This window comes from Myiozetetes cayanensis, unplaced genomic scaffold, assembly GCF_022539395.1.
Source record: "Myiozetetes cayanensis isolate MyiCay16 unplaced genomic scaffold, myiCay2020 scf26, whole genome shotgun sequence".
NCBI lineage: Eukaryota > Metazoa > Chordata > Aves > Passeriformes > Tyrannidae > Myiozetetes > Myiozetetes cayanensis.
Genome location: NW_026087477.1, coordinates 2,851,277 through 2,868,855, shown reverse-complemented (window position 1 = coordinate 2,868,855; position 17,579 = coordinate 2,851,277). Strand labels below are relative to the sequence as shown.

General features: G+C 50.7%; 1 protein-coding gene across 5 annotated transcripts in view; it reads right to left on the bottom strand.

Annotated features, from left to right (window-relative positions):
• Nucleotides 1-17,579, bottom strand: part of ZNF638 (zinc finger protein 638) — a 33,734-nt gene that overhangs the window by 7,500 nt on the left and 8,655 nt on the right. For 4 of the 5 annotated variants that reach the window (XM_050321017.1, XM_050321013.1, XM_050321014.1 and 1 more), the window contains 18 exons: nt 12,281-12,342; nt 11,868-11,903; nt 10,487-10,791; nt 9,488-9,828; nt 9,004-9,150; nt 8,242-8,373; nt 7,877-7,935; nt 7,671-7,714; nt 7,351-7,422; nt 6,818-6,973; nt 6,662-6,733; nt 5,587-5,639; nt 5,147-5,278; nt 4,872-5,000; nt 4,545-4,586; nt 3,700-3,840; nt 3,179-3,304; nt 617-666 (listed from right to left, as the gene is read on the bottom strand). In XM_050321017.1, the coding sequence (XP_050176974.1) occupies nt 617-666; nt 3,179-3,304; nt 3,700-3,840; nt 4,545-4,586; nt 4,872-5,000; nt 5,147-5,278; nt 5,587-5,639; nt 6,662-6,733; nt 6,818-6,973; nt 7,351-7,422; nt 7,671-7,714; nt 7,877-7,935; nt 8,242-8,373; nt 9,004-9,150; nt 9,488-9,828; nt 10,487-10,791; nt 11,868-11,903; nt 12,281-12,342 (2,099 nt within the window). The remainder of the gene's footprint in view (nt 1-616; nt 667-3,178; nt 3,305-3,699; nt 3,841-4,544; nt 4,587-4,871; nt 5,001-5,146; nt 5,279-5,586; nt 5,640-6,661; nt 6,734-6,817; nt 6,974-7,350; nt 7,423-7,670; nt 7,715-7,876; nt 7,936-8,241; nt 8,374-9,003; nt 9,151-9,487; nt 9,829-10,486; nt 10,792-11,867; nt 11,904-12,280; nt 12,343-17,579) is intronic. The other variant, XM_050321016.1, reaches the window with a different exon arrangement.

The following is a 17,579-nucleotide window of genomic DNA, read 5'->3' as shown; positions in this document are numbered from 1 at the left end:
ATCAGAACTAAACTCAACAAACAGTTACTCCACAAACAGAAAGTTTACTACAAGCAGCATCCATAAAACAGCTTGAAATGGCACAAACCAACCCCATTTCTGGGTCCTGGTGTTCTAGAGCAGAGAAACATTTCTATAAATCACTTCAGGACCTGGATCACAGCGTGAGGTTCATGTTAATAAGTTGAACAAGGAAGTTTCGGTGCATTTTAAGAATTAGGAAACAGAAAGAACAGAGCCAGGGGCTGTGACAGAGGGAGGAGCTGCAGGATGAAATAAACCGTCAGGGGTTGAGTACACCCCAAATTCTCTTACCAGCACGTGGAGCCAGACACCCCTGCCAGGCCTGGGGGGAGAACCCTGGCCAGAGCAGTAAAACAGTGATAAAACAGGATTTCCTCCTGTTTCCCACGGGTTTTGAATGAAATCCCAAACACTCTGGCTCCACAGGGACACACGGAGCACACGGAGGGCGGAGCAGCAGGACATGGCTGGTGGAGCTCCCACCAGGATTTTCCATGGAGCGGGGCTGGAGAGAGGCTCAGCACGCCCCAAATCACGGATAGGACATCCCAAGGAAAGGGAGACACAACCCCCCAACACCTGCAGGCCATACCTTGCTCTGCTCCCCTCCTCTCCCTTGGGGTCTCTCTTCCCAGCTTCAGCCTGAAAGGCAAAACCCAGGGTCAGTACTGAGCACTTCCAGAGGCTCCAGCATTTCAGAGCCCACCACCCCAAACTCGGGCACCAGGGGGATCAAAGGACAGGAACTTGTTCTAAGGCCCAGAACAGGGATTTCCTGAGATGACACTGGAAGGGATCTCACCAGCACTTTGCAGACAAACACGTGGCACAGCTCTGAATGTTTGTCTCCCTTCAGAGCTGTCGTGGTTTGGAGCAGAACTGGCTTTGGGTCTGGGATAGACCTGGAGGAGAGGGATGTTCAACACTTCTCTTCCCAGAGAGCACCTTCTTTCCTGGACTGGTGAGGATGTGAATGGCTGCAGAGCTCAGGGGGAACATCTTCTTCTCCTTTTCTTCTTCTCCTCCTCCTTTCCTTTCTTCTCCTTCTCTTCCTTCTTCTTCCCTTTCTTCTTCTCTTTCTTCCCCTTCTTCTCCTCCTCCTCCTTATTCCCCTTCTCCTCCTTTATTATTACTGATATTATTAATATTATTAAGCAAACAGCCACACACCTTCTCTTACAAAAAATGACAGCCCAAGTGGAGCAAGTGCCTACAAGACACCCAGGCCAGTGGCTGTCCCTTAAATCCAGCCATTCCCTGCAGGATGACTGTGTGTTCCTAGAGAATAAACTCCTGGAATGGCTGTTAAATGAAATAATGTCTCTTGAAAAAGGCACCACTATCAAAAAAAACCCCTGTAAACCTCAGGGTTGAGATCTCCATCTCCTTTCCAAATTCATTGCAGACAATCAGGATTAGAAACAGCAGAACTCACTTTTCTTTATGGATGTGATTCCAAGGCCTTCAGTTTTCTGTAAAGGTTTATCCCAGAGAGAAGTGCCCAAAGTAACAGAATATGTTCTAAGGAACCAAAAACTATCTGTTTCTTCCTCCAGGATCTGACTGAAAGGCTTCCAGGGAAATAACCTTCATGTTCCTTTGGTCCCCAGGCACACAACCCAGCCTTTGGCAGGGGAATGGAGAAGATGGACAAGAAGGAACAGGCTCCAAATGCAGCCAAGAAAAACAGCTGGGAGAAAATCAGTTTTCCCTCTTCTCAGGCATTTTCATCTCCCCCTCAGTTACAGGGAGAAATAAACCCCTGAGTTGAACTCCAAAGCACAGGCTGACTTTGACATCTGGCCAAACGCTGTGACAGTGGCACTGCCAGCATGGAATGTGCTCCAGTGGCACATCCTCCTGCCTGCTCCAAGGCCTTCCCCCTGTTTTTGGCACTTCAGCACTACTAAATTCAGATATTATCAGCAAAATTCCAGGAATCCAACTCTGAAGGGATGGAGCAGCACTTCCATGGCTGCTCCCCCTCAAAATCAGCCCCAAGTGCCTCAAAATGTGCAGCTGGGAAGAAATGTTTGGAAAACAGCGTCGGAATGCCATTCTTTGTGGGCGCTGACTTTGGATGAAACATTCCCAGGGACAAAGGGATGTTCTTCTGTCACTCCAGATACAGGGAGCAGCTGGAAAAGCGGATTTGAATCACCCTGGTGGATGTTTCTCATCGTGAGGACTTCAAGGAAGGATCTTTTCCTTATTTTTCAGTGCTAAGGGAGCTTATTCCTTACAATTTTTAGACTTGAGAAAAAGCTTGTTAAGGACTTGGTTATTTTCTTCAGCTGAAAAGTTCAGGTAATGAAAGATGTGGAAGAAGGAGGGAGGGGAAAAGTGGCATTATCCTGAATTTAGGCTAATTAATTGCTCCTAATGAGGAAACTGCAGCACTTCCACCATGGATGAGGGGTCAGGACAGGATGGATGCCCTGGTTGTCATTTGGAACTGTCTACTGTGAATAAAAGTGAAAGGAAAAACCAGAGCCTCCAGCACATCCTGGAGTGGGAATGGGATCCCAAAGGCATGGCACTGAAAGAGAACAGTAACACTGGGGGAATGGGAGCTCCCAGAAAGGAATTCACATGGATAATCACTTACTGTCTCCTGAGGAGCCAGGCTGGGAGAGCTGGGGGGGTTCCCCTGGAGAAGAGAAGGATCCAGGGACACCTCAGAGCCCCTTGCAGGGCCTAAAGGGGCTCCAGGAGAGCTGGAGGGGGACTGGGGACAAGGCCTGGAGGGACAGCACACAGGGAATGGCTTCCCACTGCCAGAGGGCAGGGAGAGATGGGACATTGGGAAGGGATTCCTGGCTGTGAGGGTGGGGAGGCCCTGGCACAGGTTGGGCAGAGCAGCTGTGGCTGCCCCTGGATCCCTGGAAGTGCCCCAGGCCAGGCTGGAGCACCCTGGGCTGGTGGGAGGTGTCCCTGCCCATGGCAGGGGGTGGCACCGGGTGGGCTTTAAGGCCCCTTCCCCCCAACCCACCCCAGGGTTCCCTCGCAGGGTACAGAACCGACCCAGCTGCAGCTGCTGGACAGTCTGACCCAGAGCAGCACATCCCGAGGGGAGCAGTGGCAGTGGCAGCCCCAGCTCCCCGGGTGCAGGGCACTGCACCCCCAGGCCGAGCCGCAGGAGCAGGGGCGTTACCTGGGCGGGCTCCCCGCGGGGGGACAGGGAGCAGCTGAGGGTGTGCCCCCCCATGCTGTAGGGATACTGCTGCAGGAAGCTGTGCATGGAGCGGGCTGCCTTGGCACTGTCCAGCTGCAGGATGGCCTGGAGGGAACAAAGCACAGCCATCAGCTTTCTGTGCTCCTGGACACGCCTGGTAAATCACCTTCCCGGCTGGGACCTCCCCCCTCCTCGCCTTTCAGCCACAGCAGCTCCAGGGGTTTGTAAGTCACCTTTCAAAGGTTCCAACTCGTGGCCTGAAGCTGAAAACACCTCAGGTTTTGGGTGGATTTTTAGATTTACAAATTAAAATGCGAAAACTGAATAAAAGGGCAGAGCAAGTCACTGCCTTCGAAATGTCCCAAAACAGAAGTTTTAGCCGTTCTGCCATTTGTACTCCTCCTTGGAAATTCAGTTTTTTCCCCAGGTTTCCACATGGAAAACCTACTTTTTTTTCCTTCCCCAAAAGGTACTTTGCAGAATTTATTTAAAGTGCTTACCTTGTTTTTATTCTTCAGCACAACATAATGGTCGACTTTGCCGAAGCGAAGCCCCACACAAACCACTTCCAGCTCCCTGTATCCATCATCTGGCAAATTCCCGAGGTGCACAAACTGGTTATGGATGGATTCAGTGTTTACCTAAAAAAAAAGAAAAAAGGGATGGCAAAACCTGCTTTAACCTCGGCACACACTTTATGGGGCAGAAGAGCCCCAGAGACACCTCATTCCCCACACAGTGCCAGCAGAAACATCAAATAAATCCCAGGATTTTGGGAGGATCAAAGGGACATAAAGGCACCAGCAGACTCCTGAAATCCCAAATAAGTCTGACCTTTCATATTTGGAAGCTGGGTGTGTTTTGCAAACACTGACTCCCAACAAACTGGAGCAGTTTTGTTTGTACCCAGCAGAACCATAAGGAGGAAGCAGATCTCTCCAGGAACATTCCCAACAGGAAATTCAAGCCTTTGGGGCTCCCTGGGAAGTGGTTCATTGCTGGCAATATGATTTTTAACCAAACACTTCTGTCACTTGCTGACTTAGAGTCACTCCTGGGGGTTCCTGTGCCAACATTCCCACAGCTCCATCCCCAGGGATTGACCCTCCAGCAGGAAAAGCCTGGAAATGCTTTTCCCAGCAGAAATAGGAGTAAAATTTAACTCACCTGTACCTGCACTGTACAGAAATGCTGTGTATGTTCATTCCCAGCCTCCAGGAAACATTTAACTCAAGAGGAAACTGAGATAACACTTCAGTTCCCAATATTTCAGTAGGAAGGACACTAATGCCAATTAAGTTAAGGGGTTTGAGAGTATGTGGGGGAAAAGTTGAGAGCAACTCACCTGAGGGTCAGAATCTTTAATCAGGGCAGTAAATATGGCTTCCTTTAAAGAGAAGAAAGAAAAAAGGTAAGATTTGAGCTGTAAAATAGTCCCTGACTCCCTGCAAATGATTCAATTCAGCTTTAGTACTAAAATCAACACCTCCCTGCCATCTCTGCTCCTCTCACCAGGATCCCAAAGACATTTAACAGGATCCATTTTCAATGGCACAAACCCCTTGTTTTAGACACCAGACAGTGTTTAAAATTCACTCTAAACAAAAAAAGTCCTGCTCTGAATGGAGGCGTCCCCAGCTGAGCTGGAGCTCCCCTGGATCCTCTCACTCACTTCATCCTTGATAGTCTTGTACTGAGGCACCATGTTGATGCAGAGCTGCTTTCCATCCAGGGACATGGGGAAGCAGGTGTAGAATTTCACCATGGAATCTGCAGCTTTTCTGTTGATTTCCAGATATGCCTGACAGAAGAAACAAAAACTTTGAAGGAAAATTGGAATTTATCAAAGGCATCTCCCATCGATGCTTCCTGCATCTCATTTACACTCCTTGCAGACTCATTTGCTGCTTCTCCAGGAAGAAACACCACCAAACTCCATTAAAATACCTTTTTGTGAGAGGATAAAATCAGCACATCCTTCAGGCCCCCAAAGGGCTTGGCCAGGTTGGAAACTTCCTCCACGGAATATCCCTTGTCGGGCAGGTTGGAAACCAGGACCACACACAGGTCATCGGGGTCCTGCAAGAAATAAAGGCATTCTGGCTGCCATTCCTTCCACTCTGAATCAAACTTGGCTGCCCCAGCCCTGGGAGTGTCCACGGCCAGGCTGGATGGGACTGGGAGCAACCTGGAAGTGTGTGGAAAGTGTCCATGGAAAGGGGTGGGATTAGAGGGGACTTGAGGTCCCTCTGCACCCAGAGCAGTCTGGGAGTGTGTTCTCACCAGAAATAAACAGGAAGGGGGTTAAACTGGAGGTTTTCAGACATTACAGCAACACCTGGAAATGGCTCCAGGTGTGTTCCTACAATTCCCACCCTCACACCGACCTTCCTGGCTGGATCTGTTGGTTCCTCGCTCGGTGTGGCCGTTTCTGGAGGCTCTGGAAAACAGGGAAGGAGGAATTCAGTGGCTCAGGTTTCTTTAAATACCTCAGAACTTCAAGAACTTCCTGCATTGCATTTTATGCCTTGTGAGAAATCAATATTAAACATTCATTTCACAGTAACAACGTGGTGAGACACAGACAGTGTTAATGGAAATGCCCCCAGAAAGAACAGGTCCAAGGTGGGAATGTCCAGCCTGCAGAAGGGAAGGCTCCAGGGAGACCTCAGACCCCCCTCTAGTGCCTAAAGGGGCTCCAAGAGAGCTGGAGAGGAACCTGGGACAAGGGACGGAGGGACAGGACAAGGGGAAATGACTTCAAATTGGAAAAATGGAGATTTGGGTGGGATATTGGGAAGGAAATCTTCCCTGTGAGTGTGGCAAGGGACTGGAATGAATTTCCCAGAGAAGCTGTGGCTGCCCCACCCCTGGAAGTGTCCAAGGCCAGGTTGGACGGGGCTTGAAGCAACCTGGGATAGTGGAAGGTGTCCCTGCCCATGGCAGTAATGGAACTGGGTGGGATTTAAGGTCTGTTCCAATCCAAACCATTCCATGATTCCAGGATTCTATGACCTTTCCTTATCTGTACTACCTCAGGCACAGTAACTGAGAATTACCACACACTCGAGCTGGGTTTAACACGCAGTCTGCTACGGATGAGTTACAAAACATGGAACACAGGAACGACTGAGCCGAGGGGATTAAATCAGTGGTGAAGCTGCAAACAGAGCACACAGAGCCTGAATCCACGGGGTTCAATGCAAGTGTCCAAGTCACACCGAAAACTCCTGGAAGGATTGTCCTGTCTGTTGAAATTCATAAACCTCAGGGGTCTGCAGCCGCTTTGGGGGCTTTCAGCCCCTTCAGCCACCCCGATGAAATCCTGGGTTCTGGTCCAGCCCCCGAACCCGCTTTAACAGATTTTATTTCCTGGAATCCCAGTCCTTTCCACTTCCTGGCTGGAAAGCAACTCACGTAGCTCCCAAGACAAGAGAGGTTCAAGACAACTTTGCACTTTACCTGGTTTAATTAAAGCTTTATCAACCTCAGGCACGTCCAGCGCCGGCGCCTGAGGGGGCTGGGACGGGCTCCCTGACAAACAAACACATCCATAAAACATCTCCACGTGGAACTGCACATCCCCCAGGGGGAATGGCACTACAGACCCGGCATTACCTGGCACAGGTGCAGCACTGGGCTGGGTCTCCATGGGCACTGCAGGCTCTGGGATTCCATCCCCTTCCGTGACACTCTTTGGATCTGACGGCTCCGCTTCCTCAGCTTCCATCCCGGGCTCTGCCGAGGGCTCAGGATCTCCATCCTCAGGTTGTTCTGGCAAGGAACAGCAGGAAAAGGCATTTTTTGTTTCCACAGATCATTTAATCCATTTGCAGCAGCAGAATGAGCCGCACTGTGCATTTTCTGTCACATACTCAGAGGCCTCCCAGAAAATAAATCCCAGAAAATGGACGTCCAGGGACAGCTTTGTCCCAGACTCACCCCCCTTCCCTGTTTTTTTGGCTATTCCCGATCTACAAACAGCCCTGACAATCCCTGCAAGGAGGGTGTTTGCCTGTGGAACGATCCACTCGTGGGCAAGGCCAGGAAAGGTGTCACAGCCTGGCCTCACAGCTGGAAATCCCTGTGCTGGGAAGGGAAAAGCACCTCCTGTCTCCCAAGGGAGGAGTGAGAGTCCCCCCTCCTCTTACCTGCAGCACCTGGAGTCTTCTTGACCTTCTGCTCTCCTGTCACTGTTGATTTTTTGAGCTTTTCTTTTTTACCTACAAAAACACCCCAAAGCAGGTGTCAGCAGAAATGCTGATCATATAGAACTTAAAACCAATATAAAATGTTATACATACAATAAATAACACTCATTTAATATTAAAATGAAACAGCACAGCAATATTATACATGCATGCTAGTAATAAATTAATCACTGGGACAAGTATTGCTTACTAATGTAATATTGTTGTGAATAAAAAGGCATTATATGCACAACAGACAACTCTCCCCCCCCAAGTCTCACCTGTCAGGGGTTTGGAGGTCTTGGTGCTGGTGGTTGGAACTTTTCTATTAGGAGAATGAAAAATAATCCGTTTTAAAGACAATTAGCAAATATTAAAACAGCTTTAAAAAGTTCAAATCCATTAAAAAAAAATCACAAACAGATGTGAGACCTTCTCGTTCCCAGTCATTATCATTAACACTAAGTTATGCAAAGGCAACACTTACTTGGTACTTGCTGAAGCTTTTTTAACAGTCAGAACTCGTTTTTTTATGGTCTTTTTGACCTGGAATGGAAAGAAAAACAGTGACTGCAGCACTTGGACTTTCTTTGTGAATGTGTGTAGACACATAAAATCATTAATGATTATCAATAGTAATTAAGTATAAACAAAATATGGGTTGTGTTCTTCACCGTTCAACTGTTATTTCTGACATTTGATCTAAACTTTTCATAAATCTGTTTGTATAGACACACACACATCTAGAAGTAGGATTATTAATTCTTAAAAGTAGTACTAGTAATCAATAGTAACTAACATAAATATGAATACAAGCTAGCATCTTTCACGCTGGGAAGGTGCCCAGCCCACCTGGCCCGGGGGAGGCCGGGGTTTCTCTGCCACGCTGATCCGGACGCGCCTGCCGTTGAGCAGCACCGGCGCCGTCTCCCCGTACTTCACGGCGGCGATCACGGCCTCCTTGTAGTTCATCTCCAGGTAGGCCTGAAACACAGGGAATTCCTGGTCTTACCGGGCACAAGACACTGGGACTCCTCCTCAGCAAACATGTTTCTGATGGAACTGTGCGTGCTGAACCCACGTGCAGCTTGATGGGAAGTCTGGATTTCTCCACTACGCCAGAACCATCCCATTGCCTCCAGCTGCCATGGCTCAGGCAGAATAAAACAGAATAAGCACAGTAACTTAAAAATGACACATAAATAATTTATAATAATACATAATATACATTACAGATGTTAAAGTATACATTCTATATAATCTACAATGTATTATAATATTAAATATAATGTATAATACATAATTCATAGGTAAAATTAAATATATGTAAATATATAAAGACGTGATGTAATATACACTACATATATGATATAGTATATATATCTCATATATATTATATATTAAAAATCTATAAAGTATACATATAAATCACATATATATAACTTTTATAGCTATATAATGAAATGAAAAAACGTAGGGTCTGAATTGGTATCGTTTTCCCAGCTCCAGCTGCTCCGAGATTATTTGTGTGACCTTAAAGCTCCTCAGTTGTTTGTCATTAATGCCACATTGACCTGAGGTTCCCACGTCCCACGTTCTCCCTGCCCCGCTCACCTCGTTCCTGGAGCGCAGCACGATGAGGTCGCTGACTTTGCCGAAGGGCTGCACGAGCTTTTTGATGTCCTGATCCGAAAACCCGTCGTCCGGTAGGTCCGAGATCTGCAGGACGGTCCCACAGCTCAGCAGGTCCTCCCTCAGCAGCTACGAGCAGGACACAGAAGGAAAACAAACACTTCCCGAGTCAGGGGTTTTGCCACAATCTTCTTGTTTTGCCGTTCGGGAGGTGTCCCAGGCCACGTTGGACGGGGCTTGGAGCAGCCTGGGATAGTGGGAGGTGTCCCTGCCCGTGGCACGGGGTGGGACTGGGAGGGCTTTAAGGTCTCTCCCAACCCAAACCATTCCATGACTCCATCATCCCCATCCTTCCCTGCAGCCAGCAGGCCTCAGTATCACATGGAATGGGTCACCCTCCCCATGACCCCCTGAAGGGAAACACCAACCGAGTCCTTAAAAATCAGGGAAAACTGCAGGAACTCACCCTGTTGTAAGAAGCAGACTGAGGTTTGCTGCTCCCTGCAGATTCATCTTCCTCATCCTCTTCCCCCTCTTTGTTTTGGGCCGATTCTTCCGTTTTGGGGGAGGCAGAACTCGGCCCAGGCACAGCAGACGCATCCTTCTTGGAAGCCTTTGGAGCAGCACTTGTCTTCAGTGGCTTCTTCACACTCCCAGGCATCTTCCCCGGCGGTCCATGAGTGGATGAGGATCTCCCTGATCCCAGGGATCCCTGCACAGCTGCCTGAAGTGATTTATGTTTCTTGAACTCTGCCAGGAACTCAGGCCCCAGGGTTTTCATGACGGCCTCGAGCGCTGCCTTTCTGTCTGAGGGAGGGAAACCAGGGGGGTTGGATTTACATTTAAATACAGTTTACAGATATTTCTGTTCTTTCCTACAGTTTCAGCTTCACCACCCACTCCTGAGCCAACCCTGAGCTTAGAGAACCTTCACAGTAAATATTAATAAACCTCAGGATGTGACACTCCAAAACAACATCCACAAAAATCCCAAGGGCTGGACAAAAGAAAATGCAAAATATCCTTTAGTTTTCTATGTCAGGGAACGGAAAGGAGGGATTTTTGAAGCCTCTGCTCCTCTCTCACACTGAGGCCCAGGAGTACTTACTATCTTGGTGCCTTCTGCTAAATTCTGCCTCCTTCTCTTGCACTTTGTTGGTTTTAATTATTCTTTAACGAGCTGCTACAACAATAATTTCCTGTCTGCTGGCTTTCTGTGGAGAATTCACATTTTGGTTATTTGTTGCTTCTCCCCCTCCTCCATTTCCACGGTTTGTATTTTACCCTCAATAAACCTCTCGGAATCTGCCTGTCCCTTCACAACGTCCCACCTGGACCTCTCAGAGCTCTGGAAGCACACCGCCAAGGCAGCCTGGGTGGGACTCTCCAGGGAAGCCCCTGGACACCAGCTGGGTGTTCCCGCAGGGACAGCAGGTCCCCTGTGGCAGCGCATCTCCACCCGTACCTTCCGAGCGGCTGGACCTGCGCGAGGAGCGCTCGGAGCTGGAGGACCTGTGGGAGCGGGAACTGGAGCGCAGGGAGCTCCTGGAGCGCTGTGGGGACCGGGACCTGTGCCGGGGGCTGGGCCGGCGGAAGTGCCGGGGGGGGCTGCGGCTGCGGGGCCGGCGGAAGCGCCCGGGGCTCCGGGATCGGGATCGGAAGCGCCGCAGGGGGTACCCGGAGCCCCCCGGGCGGTAGCGCCGCCGGCTGGGGCTGGAAGAGCTGGAGCGGTGCCTCGGGGTCTGGTTCTCCTTCCTGTCCCCAGCATTCCTGTGGGAACGAGGGAACACGGTGAGCTTGGCAAGGTGGGAGAGAGGAATTCACTGAGAGAGCTGGGGGGGTTCCCCTGGAGAAGAGAAGGATCCAGGGAGACCTGAGAGCCCTGGCAGGGCCCAAAGGGGCTCCAGGAGAGCTGGAGAGGGACTGGGAACAAGGCATGGAGGGACAGCACACAGGGAATGGCTTCCCACTGCCAGAGGGCAGGCTTAGATGAGACATTGGGAAGGGATTCCTGGTTGGGAGGGTGAGGAGGCCCTGGCACAGGTTGGGCAGAACAGCTGTGGCTGCCCCTGGATCCCTGGGAGTGTCCAAGGCCAGGCTGGAGGGGGCCTGGGGCAACCTGGGTTGGTGGAAGGTGTCCCCGCCCATGGCAGGGGGTGGCACTGGGTGGGCTTCAAGGTCCCTTCCAACACAAACCATTCCATGATTCTGTGATTATTCTCCTCATGGAAGTTTCAGAAGTTTATTCACTTTATTTCTCCTGGTTTGTAACAGAGACCTCACATGGCAAAGCAGCCTGGCCTGCACATCCAGCTTTCGAACTCAGCTTCCCAGGAAGGACGTCAAACTAATTAATGCAACACCTCAGGAAAATCCAAGGACAATTCCAGCCCTAACCCCCCTATTTGTACACGAGGCAAAACATGTAGAAATGCTGAAGCAGTAAAACCACCCAACTGTGCTGAGCTTCAAAGGGAATTAATGCACAGGGGGTGTTCTTACAAAGAATTCATCACAGACAGTGAAGGCCAGAGGTGGGAGTTCACGAATTCCAGGGTTTTTTCAGCTTGTGATGATGTTGTGCCCCAAGGGATCTCCAGAGGCCAGGATGCAAATGGGATTAACTAGACCAAGATTAGTGGAATTCCCATGTGGAATGAGATGGGCTTTACAGTCCCTCCAACCCAACCCAAGCCAACTCTAAGAGAAACCCCCCAAAACCACCCCCCCAATTCTGTACCAGAACTACGACCCCCCTGGGAGGGGCTGCAGGGGGCAAACCAGGGAAAAGAACTGCCTTAATTACCAGAAAATAACTGAACAACTGGAAAAGCACAAGCAGGTACCTGCTGGAGTGAGCCTCGGGGTTCCATTCTGGGTACCTGCCAAGGGAACAGAGGCGTCAGTGCAAAACCCAAATTTCCCACCTGCAGCACAAACCCCACTTTTTAGCCTAAAAACAGGCTGCCCTGAGCAGCTGTGGGTGCCCCACCCCTGGGAGTATTCCAGGTTGGACAGGGCTTGGAGCCCTGGGCTGGGGGAAGGTGTCCCTGCCCATGGCAGGGGTGGCACTGGGTGGGATTTACTGTCCCTCCCCTCCCAAGCCATTCCCAGCAGATCCCCTACTCTTACTGTGATTTATTATCCCTCCCCTCCCAAGCCATTCCCAGCAGATCCCAAGCAGACCCTTTATTGTTGCTGGGATTTATTACCCTCCCAGCCCAGGCCATTCCCAGTGGGCCCCACGCAGATCCCTTACTGCTGGCGGAGCTTGCGGCAGCTCTCGATGTGGGAAGGGTTGTTCTGGTGCAGGATCCAGTCCTGGGGGAGAAAGGACACCCCGAGAGGTTGGATCAGAGTGGGAAATGTCAGCACTGCCCACAGTCTCTAGTGATGTTTGCTGTGTTTTGCCTTCCACCACATTTTACCTTAGGAACCATCTTAAGGGTCAAATTTCCACCTGGGGTATTAAAACCTTAAAATATTATCAGCACAAGGTGTCACAGAACACAGAGTGGAAGGTGAGCAAAATACACCGTGTTCCATGAAACAGATGAAGGAATTAACCCCAGCAGCACCCCGGGGGCTGTCACTGCATGGATCAGGAAAGGCTGATCCAATAACTGGGTAAATTAAAGGAAATAAAGCCATTACTGGCTTTCACAGGCTGTCAGACTGATGAACACCCCCAGCAAACCCAGAAAACACAGAGCCCCAGACGTGGCATCTCCGAGTCAGATCTCATTCCCACCCCAGCCTGGCTTTCCATGCCTGGAGCTGCAGAACATTCACCCCCAATCACGTCACGGCTAAAGGTCACTCCGAAGCCTCGGGACGTTCTTCACACACACACTGATTTATTTTACATTAAAGAGCCTTATCAAGGGGTTTATCTTGAGGAAAACTGTGGGGTTTAGTAGAGACAGTGCAAGCCCTCAAGCTTGAAAAAAATCTTAATATTACTTACAAATCCTTAAGCTCAGGTTTAACTGTGAGCACAGACAGTCCCCAGTGTGGGGAGCTGGAAAGCAAAGGAGTCAGCTTGCTGTGGAGAAGGGATATTCCGTGGTCTGAAACTCTAAGGTGTAATGTGTCTGTGGTAATTAGTAAACATTCCTAAAAAACCAACGTCCAGCTGCTCTAATGGTATAAAATACAATCAAATATATAACAATGAACATAAAGTAACAGCTGTGTAACGCAGCTGGCAGGCCGGGCTGGGTAAATAATCCCCAGCTGCGAAATTCCACGTCACTTTTCCCAAGCACACGCTGGTCTGGAACACGAGAAGATGCTCCAGCGTGTCTCTGGCAGCACATAAACCCTCTTGTTTCTCTGACAAAGAGCTCATGGTGGGAGGGGAAGGAGCCCTGGGAAGGGCACAGCTCCGGCTGGGAATGGCTGCTCCCGGCACTCACACCACCAGCTCCGGGATGTGCTCCAGGACTTCCCAAACTCCCATAAACCTGGGGGCTCCATGGAACTAACGTGCATTTGAAGCACAGGATTTGTTACGGTTTCCTGCAGACACCGACAACCCACCTCAAAAGGCACTGGGAGATCCACTCACCGTGTTCCCAACGTTCTGCTCACTCCAGCTGCCCCAAACGAGGCAGGAAAACACTGTTTGGGATCACTCTGCGTCCAGCTCACGAGTCAGAAGCAGCAATTCACCATCACACACTGGTTTTCCCTAATTCCAGGCCATCTCTAAGCAATCCTGTTCAAAGGATCCCATTTTTCTAGTCAATTTAGCCAGGACACAAAGGCTAAATCAAGAGCTGGTAGAAATTAAAGGGAATTTGGCTCCCAGAATTCCGCTTCCATGGTGCCAGAGAAGGGGACACGGTGCCAGTGAGGCCCAGGGAGGGCATTTGGTTTCCAAGTGCCTCCAGCTGCTGATCCAATGCCGTTCCTGGGATTACAAAGGGAGATTCTCCTCCCAGCAGACAAGGACAACGTTCTTCTCTTTGCCAAGTCTTTGCTGTGCCAAAGCCCTCCTGCATCCCAGAGCTACAGGAGTCTGGATTTATGGATGTTCCTCCTCTTTGACTCACTCCTGGCCTTTCGCAGTCTTCAGGAATATTCCACTGTCCACAGACTCTGGGTTGGAAAAGTCCATCCCATCCCACTCCTGCCATGGGCAGGGACACCTTCCAGCAGCCCAGGTTGCTCCAAGCCCCATCCAGCCTGGCCTTGGACACTTCCAGGGATCTCTGGGCTTCCATCAGTCCCCAGAGATGGATCCCTTCCCATCACACTCTGCTAAGAGGAAGGACTTCCATCCAGACTCCTCCAGCAGCTGCTCCACAACCCAACTCCCCCAGGGCCAAGCCCCTCCACCTTCCCTCACCCCATCCCGCCCTCCTCCGCCTCAGGGATCACCACCACCAACGTCCTGACACGGGAGGTGAGGGAGCAAAGCATCTCCAGTCTTAAACTCCCCTCAGCAGAGGAATTCCAAGTGCAATTCTCTGTGGAAAACAAGGAGTCCCCGTGGCTTCATGTGATTCCAGGTCCAAGACGCCGCCGCCCTCCCTTTACATTGGTTTAGAGAACAGAGCTTGTGGTAAATACACGGGACACACGATCTCTTTGTGCTGGGAACTCTGCAAACCCACTTCATTCCAAATGGGAAGTGTCTGAAGGCGGAGAAATCCCACTTTGTTACCCCAGCACAACACGAGCTGAAGTGGGAAATGGGGCTGCTCTGTGAAATACTCATAGAACGCTGCAACACACTGAGGGGTTTGTACATGGAGCTGAAAGAGGGAGTGAGATTCCACCTGACCAAGGGCAGAACTGGACACTGCCCTGAAAACAGTGCAGGACACAAAGACAACAATTTTTGAGAACACCTTCCAGGTCAAGTAGCATCAATTTACGCCTCCAATCCCATTTTTATGGCTCAAAAAGCTGACCTTGTGTGAGAGCTCCCTTTTCTACAACCCCGAGGAAGCCACAGGGACCTTCCCAGACTCACTGAGGTGGGAAAAGCCCTCTGAGATCATCCAGTCCAACCTCCCCAGCACTGCCAAAGCCACCACTGACCACATCCCTTCCTGACAGGCAGAAACAAGGTGGGATCTGTTCCATTTGGGATGCTGCCCCAGACCCTCCTTTCAGCCCCCAGGCACCTCCACTGACCCCAAACCCACGATGTCTCAGGCAGGTGAGGGGCCTGTTGACCTGCCATCGATCACTGCACCCGAGGGTTATCCACATCTCACCAAGAAGGGTCCAAGCTTAAAAGTACCTATTTTTCACAGGCAAGTCCATCACAACTCTGGATGTAGATGAGAGATACCACAGACTGTTACTTCTGTACTGTGCATTAGCCAAAAACCACCTTAAAAACACATCCAAGTCTGCAGGAGGGAGGCTCGGGGTGGTTTTCTCGTTACAGAAGAGCGAGAAAATACATTTTCTGTCTGACACTCCAACCTCTGTGATTTGGTACTGCAGACACCTCCAGGCCATCTTCAGCTTGGATTTCATCAGAGCTCCTTAATTCAGGGAGATAATTAAGGAAGAGCTGCAGGGAGAGCCAATGGGATGACTTGGGCACCAACAGAAGGGTTTTCCAATCCAGAGGACGCTCAGCTCCCGGTGTTTTGGCACGTTCAGGGCAGAGCCAGGCTGGAGGGACACGGAGGGGAGGTGATGTCTCACATCCAGGTGTAAACCCCTGGTTTTAATAACCAATGGCAGGAAAAGTGCTGGAATTCTCTTCCAATGGGTAATGCAGCTTCTGCTTCAGCGCTGTCATATCTGAGAGAGATTGGACTTCAGTCCAAGAGCGGACTAAAGGCAACTATGAAAAAATGCAGCTCCTCACTGTGAAAAACCTGAACTGGGAATCCCTCACTGTGACGTGACTGGAACCTGGCCTTCAGATACTCGGTACCTTCCAGTGTGGGATGAAGAGAAGTGTTTCTTCACTCAGCATCTTCCATCGTCCTCATCTGCTCGTGTCACATCCTGCCCTTTGCTGCCAGCCCTGGCAGCATCTCCGGGGCCTCCTCTGGACTCTCTGCAGCAGCTCCACGTCCTTGTGCTGTTGTTCCCAGGGCTGGGACAGCTCTGCAGGGGGGCTCACTGAGAGGGCAGAGGGGCAGAATCCCCCCTGCCCTGCTGCCCATGCTGGGGGATCAGCCCAGGGCACAGCTGCTGGCCAGGGCATGTCCAGCCTCTCACCCACCAACACCCCAAGTCCTTCTCCTCAGGCTGCTCCTCACCAGTTCCCTTCCCAGCCTGGATTTGCACTGGGATTGCCCCAACCCAGGAGCTCCTGGCCTTGGCCTTGTTGAACTTCATGAGGTTTGGAAGGTCCCACCTGTCCAGGTCCCTCTGGATCCCTTCCCTCCAGCCTGTAACCTCACCAGAGCTCCGTGCCACCTTCAGACATGCTCAGGGTGTGCTGATGCCACTGTCCGTGTCCCCAGGGAAGGTGTCCAAAAGCACCGGCCCCAGTCCCGACCCCTGTGGATTCTGGTTGTCACTGGTCCCGGCTGGACACGGAGCCACTGACCAAACTCTGGGTGTGACCATCCAGCCCACCCCTCGAGCTCCATCCATCACATCCACGTCTCCGGGTCACACACGCCGATGCCACGTGGGAAGTGTCACCTCCTTGGAGCCCCCCCAGCAATGGCAGGTCTGGTGACCTGGACCCAAACCCAGCTGCGAGGGGCCCGTTCAGTCCAGGAGCTCTGGGGACACCTGAGGCCCATCCAGCTCTCCCAGCACAGGACAGGGGTGTCCAGAGACACAAACCCTCACTGCCCAGGTCACCTTTAACCACCCACCTGGGGCAAAGACCCAAACTGTAGGGATTTGCAGAACCAAACTGTGGGGATTCTTCGTTCTCTGCGCTTCACCAACCCACAAGATGAGCATTTCTTCAACAAGCTTCTCTTTTTTGCAGTAAAACCCCAACTCTTGTGGTTCTTTGGCTCCACTGTTGTGTCACCAGGGCTGGTCCCGGGAGGCCTCAGGTGCACAGACACCAAACACTGCCCTGGAGGAAGTCAAGCGAGGCCAGAGCCAAAGGAGGTGGGACAGGAGCAGAGGCTGGGAGGCTGCAGTCGGATCAGGATGTCTGGGAACACATCCTGTGCTGCAGTGCCACCAGGACAAGAACTCATAACCTTTAATCCACCCCCAAAACCTCCCAGCTAATTTGTCAACAACTATTTTTAGTAACAACATTTGCTTCATTTTCCCAGGCTCCCGTAAACGAGCGACTGGACAATTCCCACCTACACAGATCCCACTTTCCCAAAGTGCTTCTTTTCTTCCCTTTATTTTTTTAATTCCCTTTTCCCCTTTAATAACACCCCCCTCCCGATTTGTTCCATTTCACCCATTTTTATTTTAATTCACACTTCCTTTCCCAAGCTGCCCATCCCCCTGGGGGAAAGGCCTTGGGACTTTGTTTATTTTTCCCTAACCCACCTTTAGTCAGTCAGATTTTTAATTCACAGCACAAACAGGGCACAAAATCTCCGGGATTTTGCCAAATTACAAAAAGCCCTTCTCCCCACAGCCTTTCCCCA